Source organism: Stigmatopora argus, chromosome 2 (genome assembly GCF_051989625.1).
Source record: "Stigmatopora argus isolate UIUO_Sarg chromosome 2, RoL_Sarg_1.0, whole genome shotgun sequence".
Lineage (NCBI taxonomy): Eukaryota > Metazoa > Chordata > Actinopteri > Syngnathiformes > Syngnathidae > Stigmatopora > Stigmatopora argus.
This window is the reverse complement of record NC_135388.1, coordinates 6,811,141-6,833,867: the sequence shown is the minus strand read 5'-3', so window position 1 is coordinate 6,833,867 and position 22,727 is coordinate 6,811,141. Positions and strand designations below refer to the sequence as shown.

Here is a 22,727-nt window from a genome sequence, read left to right as displayed (position 1 = left end):
CTCTTTTGGGGTGTGCAAGGCCTATTCGATAGTGACCACACATTAGATGTTATGATTCAGACAATAAATGAGAGGAAATGATTGATTTTGTAAAATATTTAGTTTTAAAATGGAATGTTAGATTATTTCCATTTTATTTCCATTGATTTTAGGTTTTGAAAATGTATTTTTTTTTAAACATCCCATAATTTTTTTTCGACTATGTATCTTTATACAAACAAAAGCGTTTCGTGATATTTCTTCCGGCCTATCCTTCACCAAGGCCATTAGCTATTGCATTTTGATCAGTATTTCAAAGCCACTTTGCACTGAAGTCGACCAATCGATGCCTTGCATTCTATAAAGCACCACGTTTCAGTTAGTACCACAACACGCTGGGTGGTACTCTAACAGCTTGCCGTCACTTTTGAGTTTTCTGGAAGCCTTTCCGACCACAGAAGCACAAAAGAACCGTGCACCTCGCTGTACCGCCAGGTGGAAAGATGATGCGTGAAAGGCACCGAACCTGCAGTGTGTACATCACTGGTGAGCTGGTGGGGGTCCAGAAGACCAGTCCTGTATCGACATTGCGTGCCCTTTCCATGCAGCAAAGCTGTGGGGGGTCTTCCACGACAGGAACAGGTGCTTTCTTCCCCTAAAGGTCACTTATGTTGCCCACTGGCTTGCGAGTTCACCGGACACAAACAGAGTCCGACTTTAAGAGAAGTTAAAGGCACTATTGATTTTGAAGACTACGCCATACGTGTTGACTCGCTTTGTCATCACAAACTTTGGGGTGATGGTGGATCAAAACCTTAATGATTTTCAAGGAATAACACAATAACCTTCCTGGTTTGTGTGTGCGTTTGTCATTAAAGGAGCGAATGCAAGAAAACGGTTGAATTTTTAAGAAAAACACAATACGATGTTGACCTCTTTCTTAGATATTTCGATACTGCTTTTGTTCCATTGGGAAAAACGGTCCTTCGGAGTGTGCAGGACACTGCTGAGGACTTTTTACGACACTGTGGTGGCATCTACAGTGTTTTATGCAGTGGTCTGTTGGGGATGCGGGAGCACGGAGAGGGACAGGAACAGGCTGAATAAGCTGGTCAGGAGGGCCAGCTCTGTTCTGGGCTGTCCTTTGGACTCTGTGGAGGAAGTGGGAGAGCGGAGGATGCTGACCAGGATGATGTCCATCATGGACAGCACCTCCCACCCCCTGCATGAGTCTGTGGAGTCCCTCCGAAGCTCTTTTAGCAATAGACTGCAGCACCCTCATTGCAGGAAGGAGCGCTTCCGCAGATCCTTCCTCCCATCAGCTGTCAGGCTCTTTAACAAAACAAATGGCTGAGTGTTAAGACCTACCGTATGCATGCATGTACATCTACGTGTATGCATGTATATATGTATGTGTATATATATGTATATATTTCAGCTACACACTTATTTATTTATACATTTATTCATGTATTTATTTATTAACTTACTTATTCCCTATCTATTTATGTCTAAAATGCCTTTCCTATTTCTGCATCTTTACCCTCTTGCTACTGTGACAACAAAATTTCCCAAATACGGGATGAATAAAGTTATCCAATCCAATCCAATGATGCGAAAAAGATTTAAAACAGATTTTTTTTGTATTGTATTTTGTTCATTGTTTGTATTGTATACTTTTTCTTACATGCATCTCATCAGGAAGCATGCTTTTATTCATTTAAGTATGACGAATGATAGAGTCTGGATCAGAATAAGGCTTGAGATTAGAGTTGCACAAGATCGGATTTTATAAGATAACCACTAATATATTATGTTTAACTGGGAGATATTCTTCTGTCAGTGGCAGAACCCAATCAATATAAACTGACGAGGCTTAAAGTCAAAGAGGTCAAAGCAAGCATTGTAGCAAGCTATAAAAGCATAATTCACAATAACACTTCTTTCAAATTTTAGGCTCAATTGATTTTAAACAGCATTTAACAAAGAAGTTTGTCCTGACTGATGCCAACGGTTAAATACAGAGTTAATTGACAAACACATTTTTCAAGCAATCATCCTCAAAGCTTTCAGCGTCACTGCTCTATCGCATAGCAGGATGTCGTCAATAGATTTTATCGGATATCCATACCAAAGATGTTTAGGATTGAGAAAAATCCCAGATTGGTAGACAATTACAACCCCCAAATTTTAATTGATCTTTTTATACTAGGATTACTGGGATGTTTTTGTTTAAGTTAGTTATCTAAATGACCAAATGTGCCAATATAATTTGCCAAAATTCATTTAGAAATAGATCAATAAAAAAGCTTTACTTGATTTAATTGACACTTAATGATTTGACAGGCACCCATGAGACCTAACTATTTGCACATAACACAGGGAGTCCTTGTTTAACAAAAAAGTTCTACTTCTACGCTGCCGACAAAACCTGAATTTTGACGCAACTGGGATATCAGTGGTAAAGTCTAAATTTAGGTTGAAATCTTTTGTATAACACTAAAAAGATTCAAATTAAAAAATGCTGTACTTAACATTACTTCTGAGTGGTGGGTGGAGAGTTCTGGTATTTAATGGTTTATTTACAAACAAAATAAAACCAAATGAGCCTTCTTTCTCTGTCCTGCGTTTAGGAACAAAATACAAAAATCAACACATCGACATTTCAACCTCAAACATACATGCAATTCTATTGGTTACATCTGGGGTGTCAGACTTGGGTTGGTTCGCGGGCCGCGTTAACGTCAACTCGATTTCATGTGGGCTGGACCATTTTAGATAAGGAATATTTAGATTGTTTTTTTTTTATAAATGGATTAAAAGAACTGGATTAAAAGCCCTGAAAATTCAGTTTTTTATAGATCTAAAACAATGTTTATTTTAGCTTTTTTTTTAAATATATTTTTTGATTTTACAAAATGATTTTTGAACGAAAAACAGAAAAAAAATTGATTAAAAAATTACAATTATTGATTTAAAAGGGGGAAAAATCAGGAAATTTAATATACATCTATACTCTTCATTTTAATTTGATCCTAAAACAGAAAGTCGGCACATGATTTACTTTACCGGGCCACACAAAATGATGCGGCGGGCCAGATTTGGCCCCCGGGCCGCCACTTTGACACATGTGGGTTACATGAACCGGAGATTTCACCAACTATGAAATTTGGCGTCATAAGGTCAGTGTCAACACAAAAACTGCTTGCGTCTACACAAAAAAAGTCAATGTTCCAACATGCATCCGTTTTACAAGTTAACTTTACACACACACGTTTGCCAGTCTGCCAACGCTGATCAGCGATAGACATTTGTGTTTATCGAGAGGCACTTGGTCATGAGGAGGAGGACCGAGAGTGAGAACTTATTGGTGGAGTGATGCTGCCAGAGCCAATTCATTACAACTGCAGCTCTGTCAATCCTTGCTCATCTCCCGTAGCACTGGACCACTAATGGAATTAGTCCCTGTCACACTAGCACACAAACACACGTACTACACACACAAGAACGCACATGTGTGGCACACAAGAGGCAGATGCTCACTGCATTAACACAATGGCTCTCTCTGATATACTACCTCTATGACAAAGCTCTCAAACTTACAGCTCATAAATCCTTGGAGGTCACACCAGCAGGGTATAAAAAATAACTATACCGGGAGGGAAATTTTCTCCAAGGCAAATATGGAGCCCTTTGAATGGCTATTTGATTGGTAGTATTCTTGCATTGAAGGCAGAAAGATATTTCTCAAACAAGCAAATGAAGCCCGACACGTCATTTGAAAAACAAATGTTGTTTGAATGCGTAGAACTCAAAGTACAGCATTTTCCAGATAATATGATTTTTTTTTCATAGGTTTGGCCTGCTTTGGAAGTGAGATAAAAAAAAATGTTGTGTTTTTAGGCCCTATTTTTCAGTTATTATGTTACTTTAAAGTACATCATTGAATTGAAAGCTTTTATTGTCATTATACAAGTAAAATGAGATTAATTTAGCCTGTTGCTCTCCATAAAATTCATAATTCTATGTTTGTTTCTTGTAACCCTTGATATAAATAGCATTCATAGAGTATGTGAAGATGTAAATGTAATGAATGTAAATGTGAATGTTAAAAAATAATGAAACATTGATTGCTACATACATGAATGTAAAAAAAAATGGAGCTTGAGCAGCTTGTGTATTCTTCATTGAATCAATTGATCATGTTTCTTGATCATTATGTTAAAACTCCCGCTTTGCCTCATTTTTTTCCTCCTCTGGCGCTCTACTCATCCCACTGACAATTGCCGACTCCAAAAAGTCTGCGGCAAATATCCTCAAAGCCCCATGTAAGGGAATAAGGTTAATCTCAATTACAAAGTGGCCGTGCTAAATAATTGATGGCAGATTCTCATCAGGGATAAATGTGAACCTGCGGAAGGCACACGACAGGACAAAGCCGCGTGACGGAGAGCTGTGGCTCTCTTATATTATCTGATTGGATTGAATAGAGGTCAACAGCAGCCGGACACTTCTGAAGACCCATTCCCCCCTAAAGCCCCCCACCTTCAAACGTGTCCACTCCTCCTCCCCGCTACCCTGAGTGAGCCGTCATTAGATTACACCAACGGTCATGACCGTAAGGATGCTCCATCACTTTCCAGTAAAGTCCATTCCCCGAGAGGAGCGGGAGGCCAAACAGCGGCGAGGAAAACCTCAATCCCGAATTGCTAGCTGGTGTATTCAATCTTTTGAGAGGACAAGGAGGCCTTACTCATGACAAAAGAAACACTTAGAAATAAGGCTATGGATCACACTTATACACATATACTCCACCATCTAGGTACAAAAAAAAATGGTAAGGATGGTAAGCTTCAAAAATTAATTGCTAAAGAAGCTGGTTGTTCACAGAGTAGTATCTAAACATATATACGAGTGGAAAATTGTCAGTAAGAAAATCTGTAAGGAAAAGGTACACCGGTAACAAGGAAATTTGCAGTTTTCGAGGAGGTTCTCCAAAGAAATCTAGGATCAGTTACTCGATGGAAGTAATAATCATAAATTCATTTGGCGTTTAAACTTTGGTCTGGATTTTTATGGCTGAGGAACTTCAAAATCAGGCCCACAAAACGCCAGCTGATTTCAGCCAGACGCTAAAACATATGCTCTATCACAGCAGGGTTGCTAGCTCTTCAGTCCACCAATTCCCCGCCCCCAACTCTACCTACACGTCCACTTGACACGACCACCCTCTCCCCCCACAACACCCCTGAAGGAAAGAAAACGAGCATTGGTTGCCTCTGACTGGATAACCTCACGGGTCGGGGGTGAGCGACCCCGCGGGCTTGGTGAAGAGTCAATTCTCCCAGGTTCAAAGGTCGGATGTAATGTCCGCGTTCCCTCCCCCATTGCTGTAACTCCAACAAACAGGTTCAGAAGCACCATGGGCAAAAGACAGTGTGTGTGGGGGGTTCCTGATTGGATGCATCTCAGCCCAACATCACCGAGTCAGCTAGTCTGTCTCTAGCATGCATCTACGTGTTGTATTTAACAATAGAAACTATCCGGCTATCTATAGATGGATGAATGTGGTCAAAACAGGACTTCATATATAGCAAATTTGCATATTCTGTTAATGGATGCAACCCCAAGCCTCAAAAATGTCTTCCAAAGAGCCTGTCTGTTTTTCGTCTTGGAATACACGAAATGAATCGTCTTCCATTTCCTGATTCAATAATTGCTAATTGTACAACGGAAAACAAGTCCTTACCCGTTGTTCCATTATGAGTTGATATAACACAATTTGGGAAATGAAATGATTTGTTATTCCCTTATTTGTTTACCCCGTGTTTACTTTGCCGTTACCAGGAAAGCCTTCTGCCGCTTCTTATTGTGTAGCTGCCGCAGTCTTCCTGACTCCTGATGCTAATATTAACGAGCATCAGAAGTTCAAAACAACAGCGGAAAAATCCTGCAGACTTTCCCCATTGTCATGTCATCCACCGGCAGAGTTAAAAACCACAAAACCAAAGACAAACAATATGTATGACACCATCCTGTCATCGATTAATGACAATGTGAGCAGCAAAGTATTGGGGATCACATTACCATGTCGAGAAGCCACAAAATCTCCACACTAGCTATTAAAAGGCTCATAACATCAGCACCATGGCCAAATAATGGGCATACTTTGTTTCCCAACTCATAATTAGAAAAACAATAAAGAATGATGGGAAATGTTTTATTCCCCATTCTTTGTTGACCCATAATAAAAAACAGAAAGTTTTCTTTTTCCTTACTCCAAATTCAAAAGAAAACGCGAATGACCTCCCATTGGGTGGATTTTAAAACGATTTTTTCCCATTGGAGCCAGTTTTACATAGCAATATGAAATCTACTAAGGCAGTTTAGCATACATACACCCAGAAAAGGTTTTTAGAAAGTATGCACCAAAAGACGGCAAACAAGATTTTAATTTTTTTTAAAACTACAATAAGAGGTACTCGGACGTTTCGTCGAAAGACGTTTGGTCCCCAGACGTTTGGTGACCGGACGTTTGGTCGACCGGACGTTTGGTAGAACGGACGTTTGGTAGAACGGACGTTTGGTAGAACGGGCGTTTGGTCGAACGGGCGTTTGGTCGAACGGGCGTTTGGTCGAACGGGCGTTTGGTCGAACGGGCGTTTGGTCGAACGGGCGTTTGGTAGAACGGGCGTTTGGTAGAACGGATGTTTGGTCGCCGGGTTGTTACTGTTGAAACCAGCTCTCAAAATTATAATCATGAGAGAGAGTGAGTTTAATATCTAAATATCTAATATCAAAATATCAACAGCAAACTCTGGATATGGCCCGACCGTCCGGTCGGCCAAACGTCCGGTCGGCCAAACGTCCGGTCGGCCAAACGTCCGGTCGGCCAAACGTCCGGTCGGCCAAACGTCCGGTCGGCCAAACGTCCGGTCGGCCAAACGTCCGGTCGGCCAAACGTCCGGTCGGCCAAACGTCCGGTCGGCCAAACGTCCGGTCGGCCAAACGTCCGGTCGGCCAAACGTCCGGTCGGCCAAACGTCCGGTCGGCCAAACGTCCGGTCGACCAAACGTCCGGTCGACCAAACGTCCGGTCGACCAAACGTCCGGTCGACCAAACGTCCGGTCGACCAAACGTCCGGTCGACCAAACGTCCGGTCGACCAAACGTCCGGTCGACCAAACGTCCGGTCGACCAAACGTCCGGTCACGATAATGAGATCTTTACCCGCTGATGGTTGTCCTCTGAATTCGGGGGTACTCCTGGGACTTTTTTGTGGCGAGGCTCGAGAATAGGATCTTGCTTACATCAACCACAGGACACTGCTAACTGAATAATTAATAAAGGCCTATTTGTCAGCACATAAGTCTCACATTCAAAACCAAAAATGGACTGACCTGAACTTAATCCTTTTCAAGAACAACATGACACCAAATAACACCGCTAAACTAGCATGGCTATTTTAAAAGTGGATTACAGTGTATACTCATTCCTATACAATTTTCAACCTCTCATGCTTGTATTTACCTGCCCAGCAAAATGATGCACGAGCCATTCATGCACAATAGATTTCACCGACCCCCAACACAAACATGCATACTGTAAGCATGATTTTTTTTTGGGGGGTGGACACGTTCATTCATCTCACATATGTGCTCCAATCTTTGTGTGAGTGTGCACATGTGTGCAGGGCTCCCACAGTAGAACAGTGCGCCAGAAAGAGATTGAAATCAATACTTTGTGCTCCGTCATTTGTCACATCTTTACAAGGCTGAAGCCATTGCAGCGCTAGTCTATTCCACCTTGCCGTCATTTATCAAGTGACCCACCTTGCGTACACGCGCACATTCAAGCACAAACACAGCTTTTATTTAGACCATCATCCAAATATTTAGGCCAGAGTGGACAATGCATAAGAAATGGAAAAGCTGGTAGTTGTAAAAGGAAAAAAAAAAGTGAAAAAAGCAGAATGAAGGTCAACTGTGAATATACTGGTTAGTGTGATTGTTTGGAGAGATTCAAGAGCTTGAATCTACTTTTACGCACTCCTCAAAAATAACTTTTTACTTTGGGGTGTGAACAATAGCAACTTGTCCTTGATACTGACAGATTCTTTCTTGGCTGAACTTAATTTGAACATGAAACTGATTTTTTTTCCTTGTGTTCTTAATGCTATTATTTGGTAGTTTGTGGTGTACTCCAGTTGACCAATAAAACACCCAAAAACATGGTTAATCAAAATATTTCCACAATAATCTCCAGTGGACAGCTGTACATTGTCACAAAATTTCCAGATTGTAGTAAAATAAGAAGAAAAGAGCTTGTTGTTGGAGAAGAAAGAGAATTATATGTAAAGAAATACTCATTAATCGATTTCGAACATTGAGTCTTAGCTGACTTGGCAAGGAAAAATTTGTGCTTAATATCTTTAAAATGGTAATGCTGCACGAAAATAGCCTTATTTAAAATGGTTCAATTCCTGTTCCTCCAAAAATTCTATTGTTTGAGAACTCCTAGTCGCTGAGTATGTTTTGGCCATCACAACTAACTATTTCTTAATTATATCAGCTACTATATAACACTATGTTTACTAATGCCATCAGAGGACAGTGCATCCTATCAAATCATTCCAACTAAATAAAGCACTTTCAAAACAAACCACCACAACATACGTTTAATCGAAGGAGCAACATTTCATTTGAAGCTTCATTCAAATCAAATCACTCCTTATAATCAATGCATCGTTGCAGCTCTCGTATTGTTTGTTTGATTGTTCTGCTTGGACAGTCCAAAGCCTTTGGAAACTAAACCTCAAATAACCCAATAGAACGCCATCTAGAGGCTTCTAAAAATTCAACCCATCGACCAAGGCGGTCTGGAAATAAATCCCCCAGCCTCCCACTCTCCTCCTCATGCCAATATTTACAGTGGGCCTTTTAATCTGCCCTCAGGCCTGCTTCTGGCCATCTCCTAATGAGAGCCCCACCATTGACCACATCCACTTGCCTTTGATTCTTATTGGTGACATGTGCTAATAAGACAGGGGCAATTAGATACGAATGGACAAAGACTGCAACAGTTGAACGTGTACTCTGCCACTGCTTAAATGAGTGCTAAAATATGGGACTTAAATTAAAAAAATGGATCCGCCAAAGTGCTAATATTATAATTACTTTGATTAGAAGTAAGAGTGGCTAATAACTAGTCCAATAGGAGAAGAAACTTAATTTCCGTAAACACAGCAGCATCATTGTGGCTTCTGCACTACAGAAATAATCCCAGAATGTCGAAAGATCCCTTAAATGATGAGCGTCTTGTGTCCGATTTAATAAATACATTTAAAAAGTGCTCTAGTTTGAGAAATCAGCATGAAACCTGCAAATTTTACAGCTACACAAAAAGAGTAGCGAATATATGGCTTGCAATTTAAAATGACGAAATAGAAAATGACTGGTAAACTTTAAAATACATTCTAATGATAGTTCAATTCAGTTTTTCTGGCCTCTGTAATCGTCAAATGTCATCCTCTTATCTGCGTCCAAACAAGAATGTGTTGATTTGCTTTTCCCTTCTAAGAAGGACCTCACTCACTTGGTCTCAAGAACAAAGTTTCTCTCGAGATTTCAGTGATTACAATTAACGCAGTATCGATTGATCCTGGGACCTCCCGTGTGTCCCCCAGGAGGCAAAGGAAAAAGGCACCACGTCCTAGTGGTCTTTCATTTTAATGCCTTTGTAGACATGAACTAAACTTGAATATAAACAAACTAGCCAATTCTGTCCTTGGATCTAAATCCAGTTTTAACCCTTCATCTCCAAGAAGTCCGTAATACGTCTCAAAAGCACAGAATCTGAAATACTGCAAATATCCAAATCATCCAAGGGCAAATATTGGAACATAAATATTTTTAGTTTAATTCAGCTAAATGCAGTATGTGTATAAAAATATGCAAAGGCCTCATCCAACAGCCCAAGTATGACCTGCATCTCATCTCTTTGTTCAAACCCAAGCAGGATCTTGTTTCGGTTTTGTACCGATTCAAGTACAGTAAGAACCCTCATGTTGTGTATGTCATATGACCAATATGTCATCTGAGGAAAAATATATTTTCAGTTGGATAAAAAAGAATAATCATTTTTTTTTGCTGTACAGACAGTGATATAAATCACCATCACTTATGTTTAGCCTGATTTAAAATGACCTGTCTCTGGGCCAAAGCGATTACAGTATATTGCTGCAATAATGTGAGGAACAACTTAAGGTGTGTTTATAGAAAAATGCAGGGACAACAAAGGATCACCCATCCATTCAGCCTCCGATCCACTCAAGAGTGGCGTTAACACCCTTGAGCGGCGGGTTGTCGTCTCGCATGCCTATGACAAGGCGATAAGCTTCCTCCATTTACACCCATTGATCGAGTCACAGACATGTGTTTTTAGCTTTGTTTGGGTAAAAGTCCAGCTTTAACACGCTAACCAACTTTAGAATGTGTTCTTGAAACAAGCGTGCCATTTCAGCCCCTTTGTTAGAAGGGAGTCTGAGGAAACACTGCTTCATTCAGATTTACAGGATAGTCCAACTTTAACATGCGTGTTACATGTTCGGCAATTTGGTATCGCCCGGAAGGCAAGTGATAATTACCATTTAAATCGTTGCTCAAATTCCCTAAATACAAACTGTGAATTACTATTTACTCATACTTAATGCCCTAGTAATTATTAGGCTAAAGAAAAGCTCCAAATTTCCCGGGCTTTTATTGTTTTTTGTTGGAGAACTTGTTAAGACCCTGACTGACGTAGCTTCTTAAAGGGACAACGCATGTACATACAAACTCTTATACGTACACTCACGCGTCGGCTCAGTGAAACTGCTCGTGGCCATTGTTGGCTTTTATTGATGCGTAGACCACCGTGTTGTTTTACCTTGTTTTGTCGCCGGTCTTTTGGTCGCCGGTCTTTTGGTCGCCCGTTGTCGCAGTCGGGGCGACCAAAAGACCGGCGACCAATCGACCGCACACGGCATCAAACTGAAAACTTACTGAATTCAATAGATTGGACTTCAGTGAGCTACAGTCCAATCCTCTTCTTGGTTAAAAAAAATCAGTTTAATCCTATTTTGCTGTTGGCCATGAAGTTAGATATTCAGCATTGGGTAGATACCGTGTGAATGGAGTGCAAGATTCATCCGTCTTACAATATAATCATGTTTTCAAGATTTATGACCAACACAACTTGTCTACATACACTTTTTCCCGTTGAGGCATATACGCCCTCTGCTTGCTCCTGTACTCTTGTGACATTGTATTTTTTATTTTATTTAAGAAAGCCAATGGCAATGTTACATAGTTATGGATCTGTGTGAGTTTTGTACATTCATTTCTGATTCTATCGTTTGATTGGTGTGTAAAAATCCCCGAAAGTGGGACTTTAAGGGGGCTCGGCTCGTTCCCGATAAGCGCTAACAGCACTGTAGCGCATGATAATTACCTGCAATCATGCTGACTGCTGGTGGAGTGGCGTCTTATGCAAGCGTTTGTGTGTGAGGTTGGGCTTTTCGGCCATTCGCAAGGCGTCAGGACATCCCCTCGTCTGACCAGCCAGTCATCTGTCACCATTACGGGACAAAGGCGGCAGCGTCTCAGAGCCATTACTGAGATTGCTGGAGATGATTTGGAGTGTCCTCCTCTGCACAGAGAAAATCATTTCCTCACAAAAGGGGGCCGCCTTTCGACTCCACGGACCCCTGAACAAACTAAACAGCCTGGCTTCAGCTGCAGATATACTGCAGAAAAATGAATGAGAATGAAGAACACCGAGCAAAAAATAAATAAATAAAAATGAACAAAGTACCTTCCTCGATGAGGGAACAAATCAGTACAGAATAATGAACTAAAATGTAATGCTGCCAGGCACATTTGTGAGGAAGGTAAGTTGAATTAGCGCATCGCGGAGGCCCGCCCCTTTAGCATTTGACACATGCACACGCTCACCCAAAACCCAACTTCATTACAATGGAGCTGACCTTGGCTGAAATGCAGACTGTTTAAAGGTGCCGCCTTGTGTAAGCCCACTTGGTGTGTGGCCAAGTGGTCAGTGGCTGGAGTCATCTCACGCACATAGCCAAGTCTGACACACATAGATCATGATGAATTGTGCTCTTGGCTGGCCCAGATTGTTTTTAAGGTTTAATTCAGTTTCTTCCTGTGCTTGGATGAGCAGCTGTGTGTGAGTTGAGCATTTTTGGCCGGCAAAGCCTGCGAGACCAGGAAGAAAATAAGCAGGAGAGAAGCAAGGAGAGAAAGAGGAAAGGAAGGAAAGAAGGAAGAAGGGAATGGAAGGAAAGAAGGCATAAAAGACAAAAGAATGCTCAAACAGGCATTATGGATCTCCGGTCTAATGGACTGCAGCGGGCCAAGATAGTGAGAGAGAGAGAGGGAGACATGGAGAAAGTGTGCGTGTCAGAGATCGAGCGAGAGAGCCTCCAGTCGCCATGGAAATGACAAAACCTGATCAATACTCAAGGTTATGACCTCCAACCCCCTCCTCCCAAAATTCCACCATCCTAGCCATCCTTTTGTCCATCCATACATCCATCCATCCATTTCTCATGGATGTACAATATGAGTCCAATATGAGTAACACAACGTCATGCCAATAAATCATTTGACATTAACGGTGAACGTTCGTTCACTCGCTGCTACCATCCCACTTCAAATGGATCGGACGTCTACGAGTGATGAACTCATTTCAATTCACAGCGGAAGGATGAAATGAGAGACATGATTGGACTCACTCTAGTCTTACCTGCACTCCCTCTTTGTGGTTATATCCCTTTTTCACTAAATACTTGTAATTTTTTTTTTGCTTACATCACTGCAGCATTCTGTTTTTTCATCCTATTTCTGGAAAAAAATATTTTGGACCAAAAACACAATTTTACTCACATTTTGGTGGTGTATATACATGATTTATGTAAATATGTATGACTATGTATTGTAGCTATAAGTAAATCACTATGCATAATGATTTCCTTAATTTCTTCAAAATAATTTTACAAACTGTATTTAAGTTCTGAGTAGGTGGACAATTTAGTTTTTCCTCAAATGCATTTTATTTAAAGATTCACATTGTTTCACTTATTCTTACTCATTACAAATGATAACATGCTAATGTCTTAAAGTTTTATAGCATGAAAATATGACACGCAAATGCGCGGAAACTGGCGCATTGTAGAATGGTGCAAGTGGCAACAAAAAGTAGTGAGAAAGGCAGGTTTTTAAAATGTATAATTTAGAAGTTTTACGAATTGAAAAATAAAATACAGCTCATACTCGTCCAGAATGACTTCATGTCGCTAACCCAACAAGATGGTGGGCATTCCCACTGTTTGTTTTGACTTTCCAACAAGGAAGTATGCATACATCAGTGTCTCCCAATGTCAACTACGAAAACAGATAACGAAACGGCGACATTTCGCTCGTACTCTTCCGCACCTTAATCAAACATGCTAATATTGATGCTGGTTATTAATTGACAGGACAGGCTTATCAGAGGAAAAGGCTGTCTGTCATACCTCTGATAATGACAGACGCCGTCTCCGCCTAAAGCACCGCCACCAAGACGCCAAACAAGAGACGATTCAATTACAAATACATAGAGACGTAGGGAAAACCTCGGTAACATCCAACTACAATAACGAAATAGCCCAACGTACAATTGTAGCTATATATGTTGCATACTTTGTGTCCGTTCATAGTACATAGCACCAATAATTTTTTTGGGTTTTGCAATAAAACTACCAGCAACCAGCGATTGGATACTAGATTTCGAAAAGTAATCATTGCACAGCATCGGAATTTTAGTGTCTCATCGATACAGATACTGTATCATTGAGAGAGTACATAGGATTAAAGTGTCCTATGTTTTTTTGCCTGCTTACTGGTACTGAAAAGTTGTACTGCAAAGAATATTTTCCCAACCTACATTTCCTTACAGTGACTGCAGTACACCGAGTTCTTTTCAGCACAATGTAACTTTAATATGTATGTTGTTGAATTCTATGAAAAAAATATTATTCATCCTGGCTCGACACCAAATATTTCCTTTCAATTTTGCCCTGTAATTTCAGTATTTTGTGACTTTACTGTGGTAATTTCCCAGAAATGTTTACCTATACTGTACAGCTTGGATTTTCGAGATTCTGGTTTGATGGGATCAACTTCCCCTTTTGGCACACTCACCTCCAGCGACACTTTGCCATTTTCCTCTTTACTGATTGGACAAATTTGCCGCGTCCAGTAAAAAACAGTGTTCTTTGCCCCTACAGCCTGGCATTACCAATAGCCCCATTATTATCCTCAGTGATCGCTCTGAGACGTGACAACACACACGTGAAAAATGCTACATTGACCACATACACAAGCACAACTGAAAAAAAAACAATTGATTGTCCCCTCGCACCTCCCTCCCGTGTCAGAAGCAGGCGTCCAATCTTGGCCAGTCTGTAATTTTATGGCACAACAAAATGAAAGGGTAATTTCAGCGGTGTGAGGAGGGCGAGACAATCGGGGGGAGATAAAGGGACAAAGTTTGGCATCTGAAAGGGCTGCTGTGATGATGGTGATGATGATGATAGCGGCGAGGAGGAGAAAGAGCTGAGAGAAAGGCGCTTTGACATGGTTGACAGCCTCACGCTTCACTGCTCAGCGGATGCGCGAGGCAGCTGAGCGGCTAAAACCTTGCAATTTAGGTAGTTTACCAGCTTTTATCAAAGAACATACATATAGTGCAGTTGAGGGGGTTTAACAGGTTTAAAAACACTCACTCGCCTTATCCACCTAGTTGATGCTTTTTTGTTTACTGACAAACATTTCAGACGCACTTTGGCTCCCGTTGACAGCAATAAATGTCCGATCAAGTTGAAGTCAGCACTTCAGATGGATCAGATGTCTACTAGAGTTGGACTCATCTATGGTGTTTTCACACCTGCAGTATTTGGTCTAGACTAAACCCCAAAAGTTTGTTAACTGCAGTGAGGAATAAATAGCTGGTCCGAGACCCCAAAGTGGTCTCAGTTTCACATCCAAGCAAACTGTGGTGCGGTTTGACCTTTTTCTGAAAAAAAAACCCACACTATTTTGCATGTAACAGGCTTCCATAGCTGCAAGACTCATGAGAAATGTTCTTCGGTTAGCATCACAAATCTGTGATTTATTTTATCCTGCCTGGACCATTTTGTCCAATTATTGACCAATGTTTTCACATGCGTGCGAAGATTGCAATGTGACAAGGAACTGCACTAAACCAAAAAAGGGCTACTGTATTTTGGTCCAGACCAAACAAATCAAACTATATAGACTTTCCTTCTGTAAAAACGCTCTTAAATTCACATCACAAAAAAAAAATATCAGTCGATAGGGTACACCATCCTCTACAGCACTCACAACTACGGCAAGCAGCCCCTGACTCTACTATTTTCCCGTAGAAAAAGTACTGCGCAGTGACTGCTGGGATATATAGTTCTTTTGTCAATACACTCAATGGATTGTGGCCTGGCGATCGGCATCAACACAGCTTTACGAAGCATGGACGCTAGCTACTAGCTAGCTACTATTTGCGAATGGATTGTGGCCTGGCGATCGGCATCAACACAGCTTTACGAAGCAACTTTAAAGGATTTGTGGGTGATGATGACGTGAGTACATTGCAAAATGGCTAAATAAAGTACAACCGAACTCAGTTTTACTTCCGTTGCCTTTTTAAAAACGTGTTTTTAGCGTGTGGGTGTAGCGTGTACGTTTAAGCTGGTGTATGTTTTGCCATGCCTGGCTGCGTCTATAAAAACGGTGCGTCCTGTGTGTGTGTGTAAAATACAGAAATAGCACTTGTTATTGACACTGCGGCTAAAAATACGATGCACCATATAGTCGTGAAAATACGGTATATTTTTGGGCCATACCACCCAGTGCTAACCAAATATGACATTTTTCTAACAATTAAGACCATGCAAATGATTCTTCCTGTTATCTGGTGCATTTCTTAACCACTCAAAAAGCTTCATAATCACTCACAAATATGCATAACTCTTGCATTGGCTCTCATCAGACTCGTTTTTCAAATGTTTCCCAGAAGTCCAAACCAAAAGTTTAAAGACCACACTTTAGTTTGATCTCAAAGTAAATATGGGGCCCTATAAATCTGTTCATCTGCTAGTACCGACTTTCCGCTGAAAGCTTTTTGGATGCTCTCCAGCTCTCTTTCACCCGCACGCACAGGGGCGCTAAGGTGACCTTTCTGCCTCATGAATAGCACGGGACTGCCGACAGACCTCTTCACCTGCCGCACTGCCCTCTTTGTCGCGGTGCGGCCTCGCGACGCTCGGACAAAAGAACAGCGCGAAAAACGCACGTGACTATTTCTCTCTCGGAGATGAGGCGAGGAGAAATGGGAATGAAAGGGATGAAAACCTATAAATGAAAATCAATAGGAGAAGGCAGGAAGGCATGGGAACACAGGGAGGCTTGGTAATGGAATAGACTAAAGATAAATAATGAGGACAGCAGGGAGCGGAAAGGAATGAGAGACGAGAGCAAAAAGAAAAAGACAAAGAAAAATGACGGGTGGCTGCAATCGGAAGAATGCATTGGACGGTGGAAGTTTTGCAGTCGAGGCAGTTTTACTGTGACAATTCGGACACTTTTAGTAACATTCGTGACAAATATGTCTGTTCTTTTGTATATAATTTATTCTGTATTAGGAAATGGCATGTTCTACCAGGGGTGTCAGACTTGGGTTGGTTCGCGGGCTGCTAACGTCAACTTGATTTCATGTGGGCCGGACCATTTTAGATATAATATTTAGATATTTTTTTTTACAAATGGATTAAAAGAACTGGATTAAAATCCCTGAATATTCCGTTTTTTATAGATCTAAAACAATGTTTATTTCAGCTTTTTTTAAATATATTTTTTTAGATTTTACAAAAAAAAATTGAACTAAAAACACAGAAAAAAATGATTAAAAAATTACAATTATTGATTTAAAAGGGGGAAAATCAGGAAATTTAATATAAATCTATACTCTTCATTTTAATTTGATCCTAAAACAGAAAGTCGGCACTCATGATTTACTTTCCCGGGCCACACAAAATGATGCGGCGGGCCAGATTTGGCCCCCCGGCCGCCACTTTGACACGTGTTCTACAGGGTTTGAGTCTGGTATTCTATTTGATTGTAAAACAACGAAACATTTTTAGACAAATATTGTCAACTGTAAAGTTTTTTAATGATTTTTTTTCAAAATCATTCTTTAAACTTGATTGTTTTATAAGTTGATATTTATACATGGTATTTTTTTCCTCAATGTGTGACTATTTTATATTGTATCAACAATTGCTCTCAAGAGGTGGAGTCTGGTACTTGAGAGAAAAGTTTGATTTCTGTTGTTTTCTAGGGTACCATCTATTGCACTGCAGTTTGAATCTAATCTATATCAAATGGAACTGATTATGCTATGATAAATCAATATTGTCCTTATTCTTACACTGTACTGTACATTACAGGTACACCACTTTACCGCACAGTATACGTAGTATGTGTCCTATGTTTGACTGACAACCATTAAGTTGCTAGGTACAATTTGTCCACTCTTTAATGAGTCCTTTATAAAATGCATGGATGGTACCTAATAATTACCTTTCCACATGTGATTTTAAAAAGTATCTGGAAGCAAAATGTTAGGCTCCAAGTTGAAATGTCCTCATCCTAACCTCAACATAGATTGGAGAACTCTGTTAAAATTGCAATGTGGCGCTCCTTGGAGTCTAAACTAGCAGCAATTGCTGATGCCCTCACACACACACACACAAAAACACACACATACGCATACGGAGCGATCACAGAGCACAGAGCAGAGGCCAGGTCCACATGTGATTCTTCAAAGAGTTTGGCTGCTATTGATTTCAATGCCAAGGTTAGCAGCTCATTCAGGCACAGTTGAGCTTTCGGGAGCGCGGCGTGCAGACCTTGAGCTCTAACACGCGGCCGCAGAGCTTCGGCCCAGGCCCTGACGGCGTCTCTTGGCGCAAATCACGGGCGCGCCGCAGAGACAAACAAACGTGGCATACTGTGTGGACTGTGTGGGCTCTCACTCCCACCAATTGACTCCTGCAGTGAATGTGGAGAAGGAATGAGGGCAGGAGAGTGTGGGAGAGGTGTTGTTGTGTTGTAGAGGTACTGAAGATTAGTTGTGTTGTTTTTTTGCTTATTTTTTTTTCTCTTCCAAGAGTGATTGAGGCTCTTAAACCCCCCGTTCCGTGGACCTCAGGGCTAAAGCGGTGTTGTGCAACCTGCCGTGTGTGCTTTGTGTGGAACTACGCCGTTTTTCATCGCAACACCGACTGGGATCTCGCCAATAAAACATTCATCCAGAGCTGTGCCTAATGTGCGCTTGATTCATCTAAATAGTCTTTATGATGACAGCAGCAGGGACCTCTGTCCCATTGACCACACATTAACCAGGCCGTGAGCACCCAGACAGCTAAAACATGCGGGCAGTCATGACCGAGTGGCTTCATCTGATGACATTTACTATAAAATAATACGAACGCTATCACTCTTACTTTTGATCAACATTGTCAAAATGGTTTAAGTTGCAGTTTGCCAGAGAAGGAACTAATTTTATTCTAACCTCGTTGACGGCAAATCCACTTGAAGTGAGGGCTGGCCTACTTTAAGTGGATTGGACTACTAACAATAAACTTACTGAACAGGATGATTAGTGATAGGTTTATTAATAGGTATACTTTAATAAAAGCAGAGAGACATCGTTGACATATTCCAGCGTTAAAACTTGCAATTGAGAATCAGTCCTGGCTCGTCCTCGTCACCGGAGCATTCTGAAGAAACGGCATCCTCCTCTGTCCATTTAGTCGCGCATAATCAAAACACTTAAGGTAATCTGATTCAAACAATTGCATAAGCTAACCGAATAACACCATTAAGGTCAAAAAACAACTGCCACAACAATTGCATATCAGGTCGGAAACCAAAAACACCTGCGTAAGAATTTGCACAAGTAAGCATAATAATTTTCATACAAGGTGACCCGAGCGACAGTATTTTTAAACAATGCGAGTATTTTCGGAAGTTGATTCCGATTATCGCCATCTGCCGGAATCCAAGTCAAAGCAATTTAAGAGTCCTTCACAGATCTTCATTGCGAACTCTGATCAACAGTCCTCGGCCCGGAACATGGTGACCTGTCCGGTCAATAGTCCTGAAAACAATTAAATGTCTTCGAAGCCAGCTGCGGGGGGGAAGTGTCCTTGTTATATCGAGCTTTCCTCTTCGTAAGAATGATATAATATGCACTTATTTCACAATATGCACATATATAATAATATCCCAGAATAACCCCAACATTTAGCATCAGCCGATACCGAAAAGTCGAGTATCGGAATCAGTATCGAAAACAACAAAAATCGTATGAGAACAACACTAGTCAGGATAACTGTCAACCGACAACTCTATGACAAAACAGCTTTCCCTCTGCCAAGATAATAATCGTCTGCATACTGTTACTTTCAAACTATGACATGCACATGCACGCGAGTTCATGCACGTGCAACCGTCAACCTTCCTCCGCCGTCTCCATTCCGATTAATCCCCTCACAGACCCCTCATGTTGCTCTTTGAACATGGTACAAAGCATGTCGGGGAGCTTTAAATGGCAGCACAAAGAAGGGAACGATAAAAAAAAAAAAAACCTGCTGAGACTTTTGACCTTTCGGCCGGGATTACAGTTTTCAAACGGCGTGCGAGGAATTCATTTCGCGCATCTACTCCAAACTCTCTTTATCCCTCTAGCCGACAACTTGAATGGCATTAGCTTTTAAAATTAATAAATAAATGAAATACCATCTCACATCAACGTGAACTATTTATTTTCTTATACATCTTGAAAATTGTTATCAGAGGTACATAGTATATAAAAAAAGTGTATTTTTACCGACATCAATGAAAACTGCTGTATGTATTGAATAGGCAGGAACAATGTGCAAGAATTCAAACTAATTTTCATAAATGTGGGAAGTTATGAAAACCTTGATAAGTAGTCCTTTGTCAGAGTCAAAGAAACTACTTATGTATGTTTTTTTTTCCATGGTATAGTATTAAGTCTTTGCGCATAGAAAAACTATATTATATGATTTAACTGGTAAGTAAAAGCTAATTAACGTGACTATTTGAATCTCAGGGCTAAATGGACACAAAACGCCATGCAATTATTTTCTACAAATAAGTATCGCTTTGCAAAAATGGCCAAAATTGGGCTGAAATGCCCCATCTGTACATTTGTTTGTCTTCACCTGTCCGCGATCTCACTTTAACCCCCCTGCCCCCCTCCAAAATATACACACATTTTTCTTCTCACTCCTGCTCAGGCGCTGACGCCTTTGCGGATCAATACAGGCAATTCTGGAGACATACTGCATTGCCATGGCAACCAGGCCCCCGGCCCTACGCTAAGCTTCGCTACGCTAAGGGGGGAAATTACAGTCAGTGTCATTAGCGTGCCGTTTTCTCATTTGGTCTGGTCATTTTGACTCGAATATATTGAATGCAAGGAGCAAGTTTTATTTGAATAGCCCCAGTTCTGACAATAATGTTACTTAATGTTGAAGAAGCATTGGTTCCTATCCCAACATCTACCCTGGATTGATCATCCATCACACAGCACATATAGATAATTCAATTCACCCCCCCAGGTCACACATTTTCACATGTGCAAGCGGCACTTCATTTCCTATCCACTGAATTATGTTCGTCAATTAGAAAAGTGAATGTGTACACGTAGTAGCGTGCAAAAAAATTCAACCTCAGTTTCATCTGGGAAAATTATATTTACTCATTTTGACATTGTATCCCTTTGTTGCTTCGAGTTATAGTAACGAGTGTTATTTTGATGCATCTAGTATATTCTATTCCGATTGGCTGGCCACCAAGTTAGGGTGTCCCCTACCTGGTGCTTGGCTCCATCAACCCCAAGACCCTTGTGAGATAAGCGGTATGAAGAATGAATTGGATTGGATAACTTTATTCATGCCGTATGCGGGAAATTTCAGGAAAACCATTTTAGACATAAATAGATAGGTAATAAATAAATATATACACACACATACATATATACACGTATACACATACACATACATACACATATATACACACATATATATATATATATATATATATATATATATATATATATATATACACACATATATATACATGCACATATATAAATATATATACACATACACACATGTCCATATACACATTTGTACATATATATAATTATACATATATATATATATATATATATATATATATATATATATATATATATATATATATATATATGTATGATAATGTACGATATATATAAGAATTGAATAGCAGGTTCTAATGATGTAGATTGGGGACATCATGTCTTAAATATATTTTTAAGAAGAAACTTTTGGTAGCACAACTGACCTTCCAATTATGTTTTTTATGGTTTTTTTTCTAGTTTATTTTGCATCATCTCATAGACCACTTACATCTATTTGAATTCACTGCATTCTGGGCAAATGAATGGTTGTCTGTCCACCCTTATATAGTACTCACTCAACCAATGGCTGGTGATCAGCGCTACAGAAAGTGTTTTTGAGCGTTTCAATGTGAGATTTATAAAGAAAAACCTCTCATGGTTGAGTTAAAAAGGTGTCGTTGGAAGGAAAAATAAATTAGGACAGATATTTCCAGATCGACTGCCCTCGACTAAAAGAAGTTTTCTATTACATTTCAATGAAACTCCCTATTTCTAAAGGACAGCTAAGCCTTTCTTTTTTTTCTCAGTAAAAGGGCCAACTGTGTTTTTTTATGAAGTAACTATAAAGGAAAACTTCCAACAAAAATCTCTTTAGCAAAATTCCAATGTAACTTTTCATTTCAAGAGTTTAATGTGGCACACAATCGACAATTCTAATATTGCACCAGATGCCATTCAGACTTTCAACCTTTTTCAACTCTTGTTTTAAGCTTCGTCACTTTCAGAGCAACTAGTCTCATATATTAATTATGGGAATGAACATATTATTAACCATAATTACGTAAAAAATCATTCACACATTTAAAATGAGGTGGATTTTAACAAATGGAATAAATATTCAATAACTTGCAAGGCAGTTTATTGCTTGGGGTGAATGACAAATGAGACAAGAATATTTTTTGTATTCTCTTTTGTTAGTTTTAAAACACTAATAAAAATAGCAATGTTTCACCTTTACTTTTATTAAAAGTTTAGGTTTATATATTTTTAATTGCATGAGTAAATTTGCTAGCAAAAGCCTAATAAATAGGATTCTGACAACCACGAAAATAGGTCGAATTATTTGACGAATAAATTTGACATCCAACAAAAATATCCCACGGGTCTTACAGACTCATGTCTGTGAAGTCAATATGTGGGAGCCAAAGAATTTATTACTGTATCATTTATGCGTTTTGTTGCACTTAACCAATTTTTCCCATTGATTCTAATTAGAAAAACGACCAGAGCCTGTTCAATTACTTGTGAGCCAACTTACAAATTAAGTGAGCAAACACAGATATTCATCACAATTATTTCCCTCACTGAAAACTCCAAATGGAGTTTGCTTTGATTGTTAGTTACGAGGATCTTTGCAGAACACGATACTCGGATGTTCTA

The 22,727-nt window shown here is 40.1% G+C and overlaps 1 protein-coding gene across 10 annotated transcripts in view; it reads right to left on the bottom strand.

Annotated features, from left to right (window-relative positions):
- LOC144091364 (uncharacterized) overlaps window positions 1-22,727 on the bottom strand; it is a 218,944-nt gene that overhangs the window by 46,053 nt on the left and 150,164 nt on the right. For 8 of the 10 annotated variants that reach the window (XR_013305680.1, XR_013305686.1, XM_077623668.1 and 5 more), the window contains one exon: window positions 11,469-11,666. The exons of the other annotated variants lie outside the window; for them this stretch is intronic. Coding sequence is in view for 6 of the 8 variants with exons in the window: in XM_077623668.1 (XP_077479794.1) it covers window positions 11,469-11,666 (198 nt within the window). In the remaining 2 variants the exon portion in view is untranslated. The remainder of the gene's footprint in view (window positions 1-11,468; window positions 11,667-22,727) is intronic. 10 annotated transcript variants of the gene reach the window in all.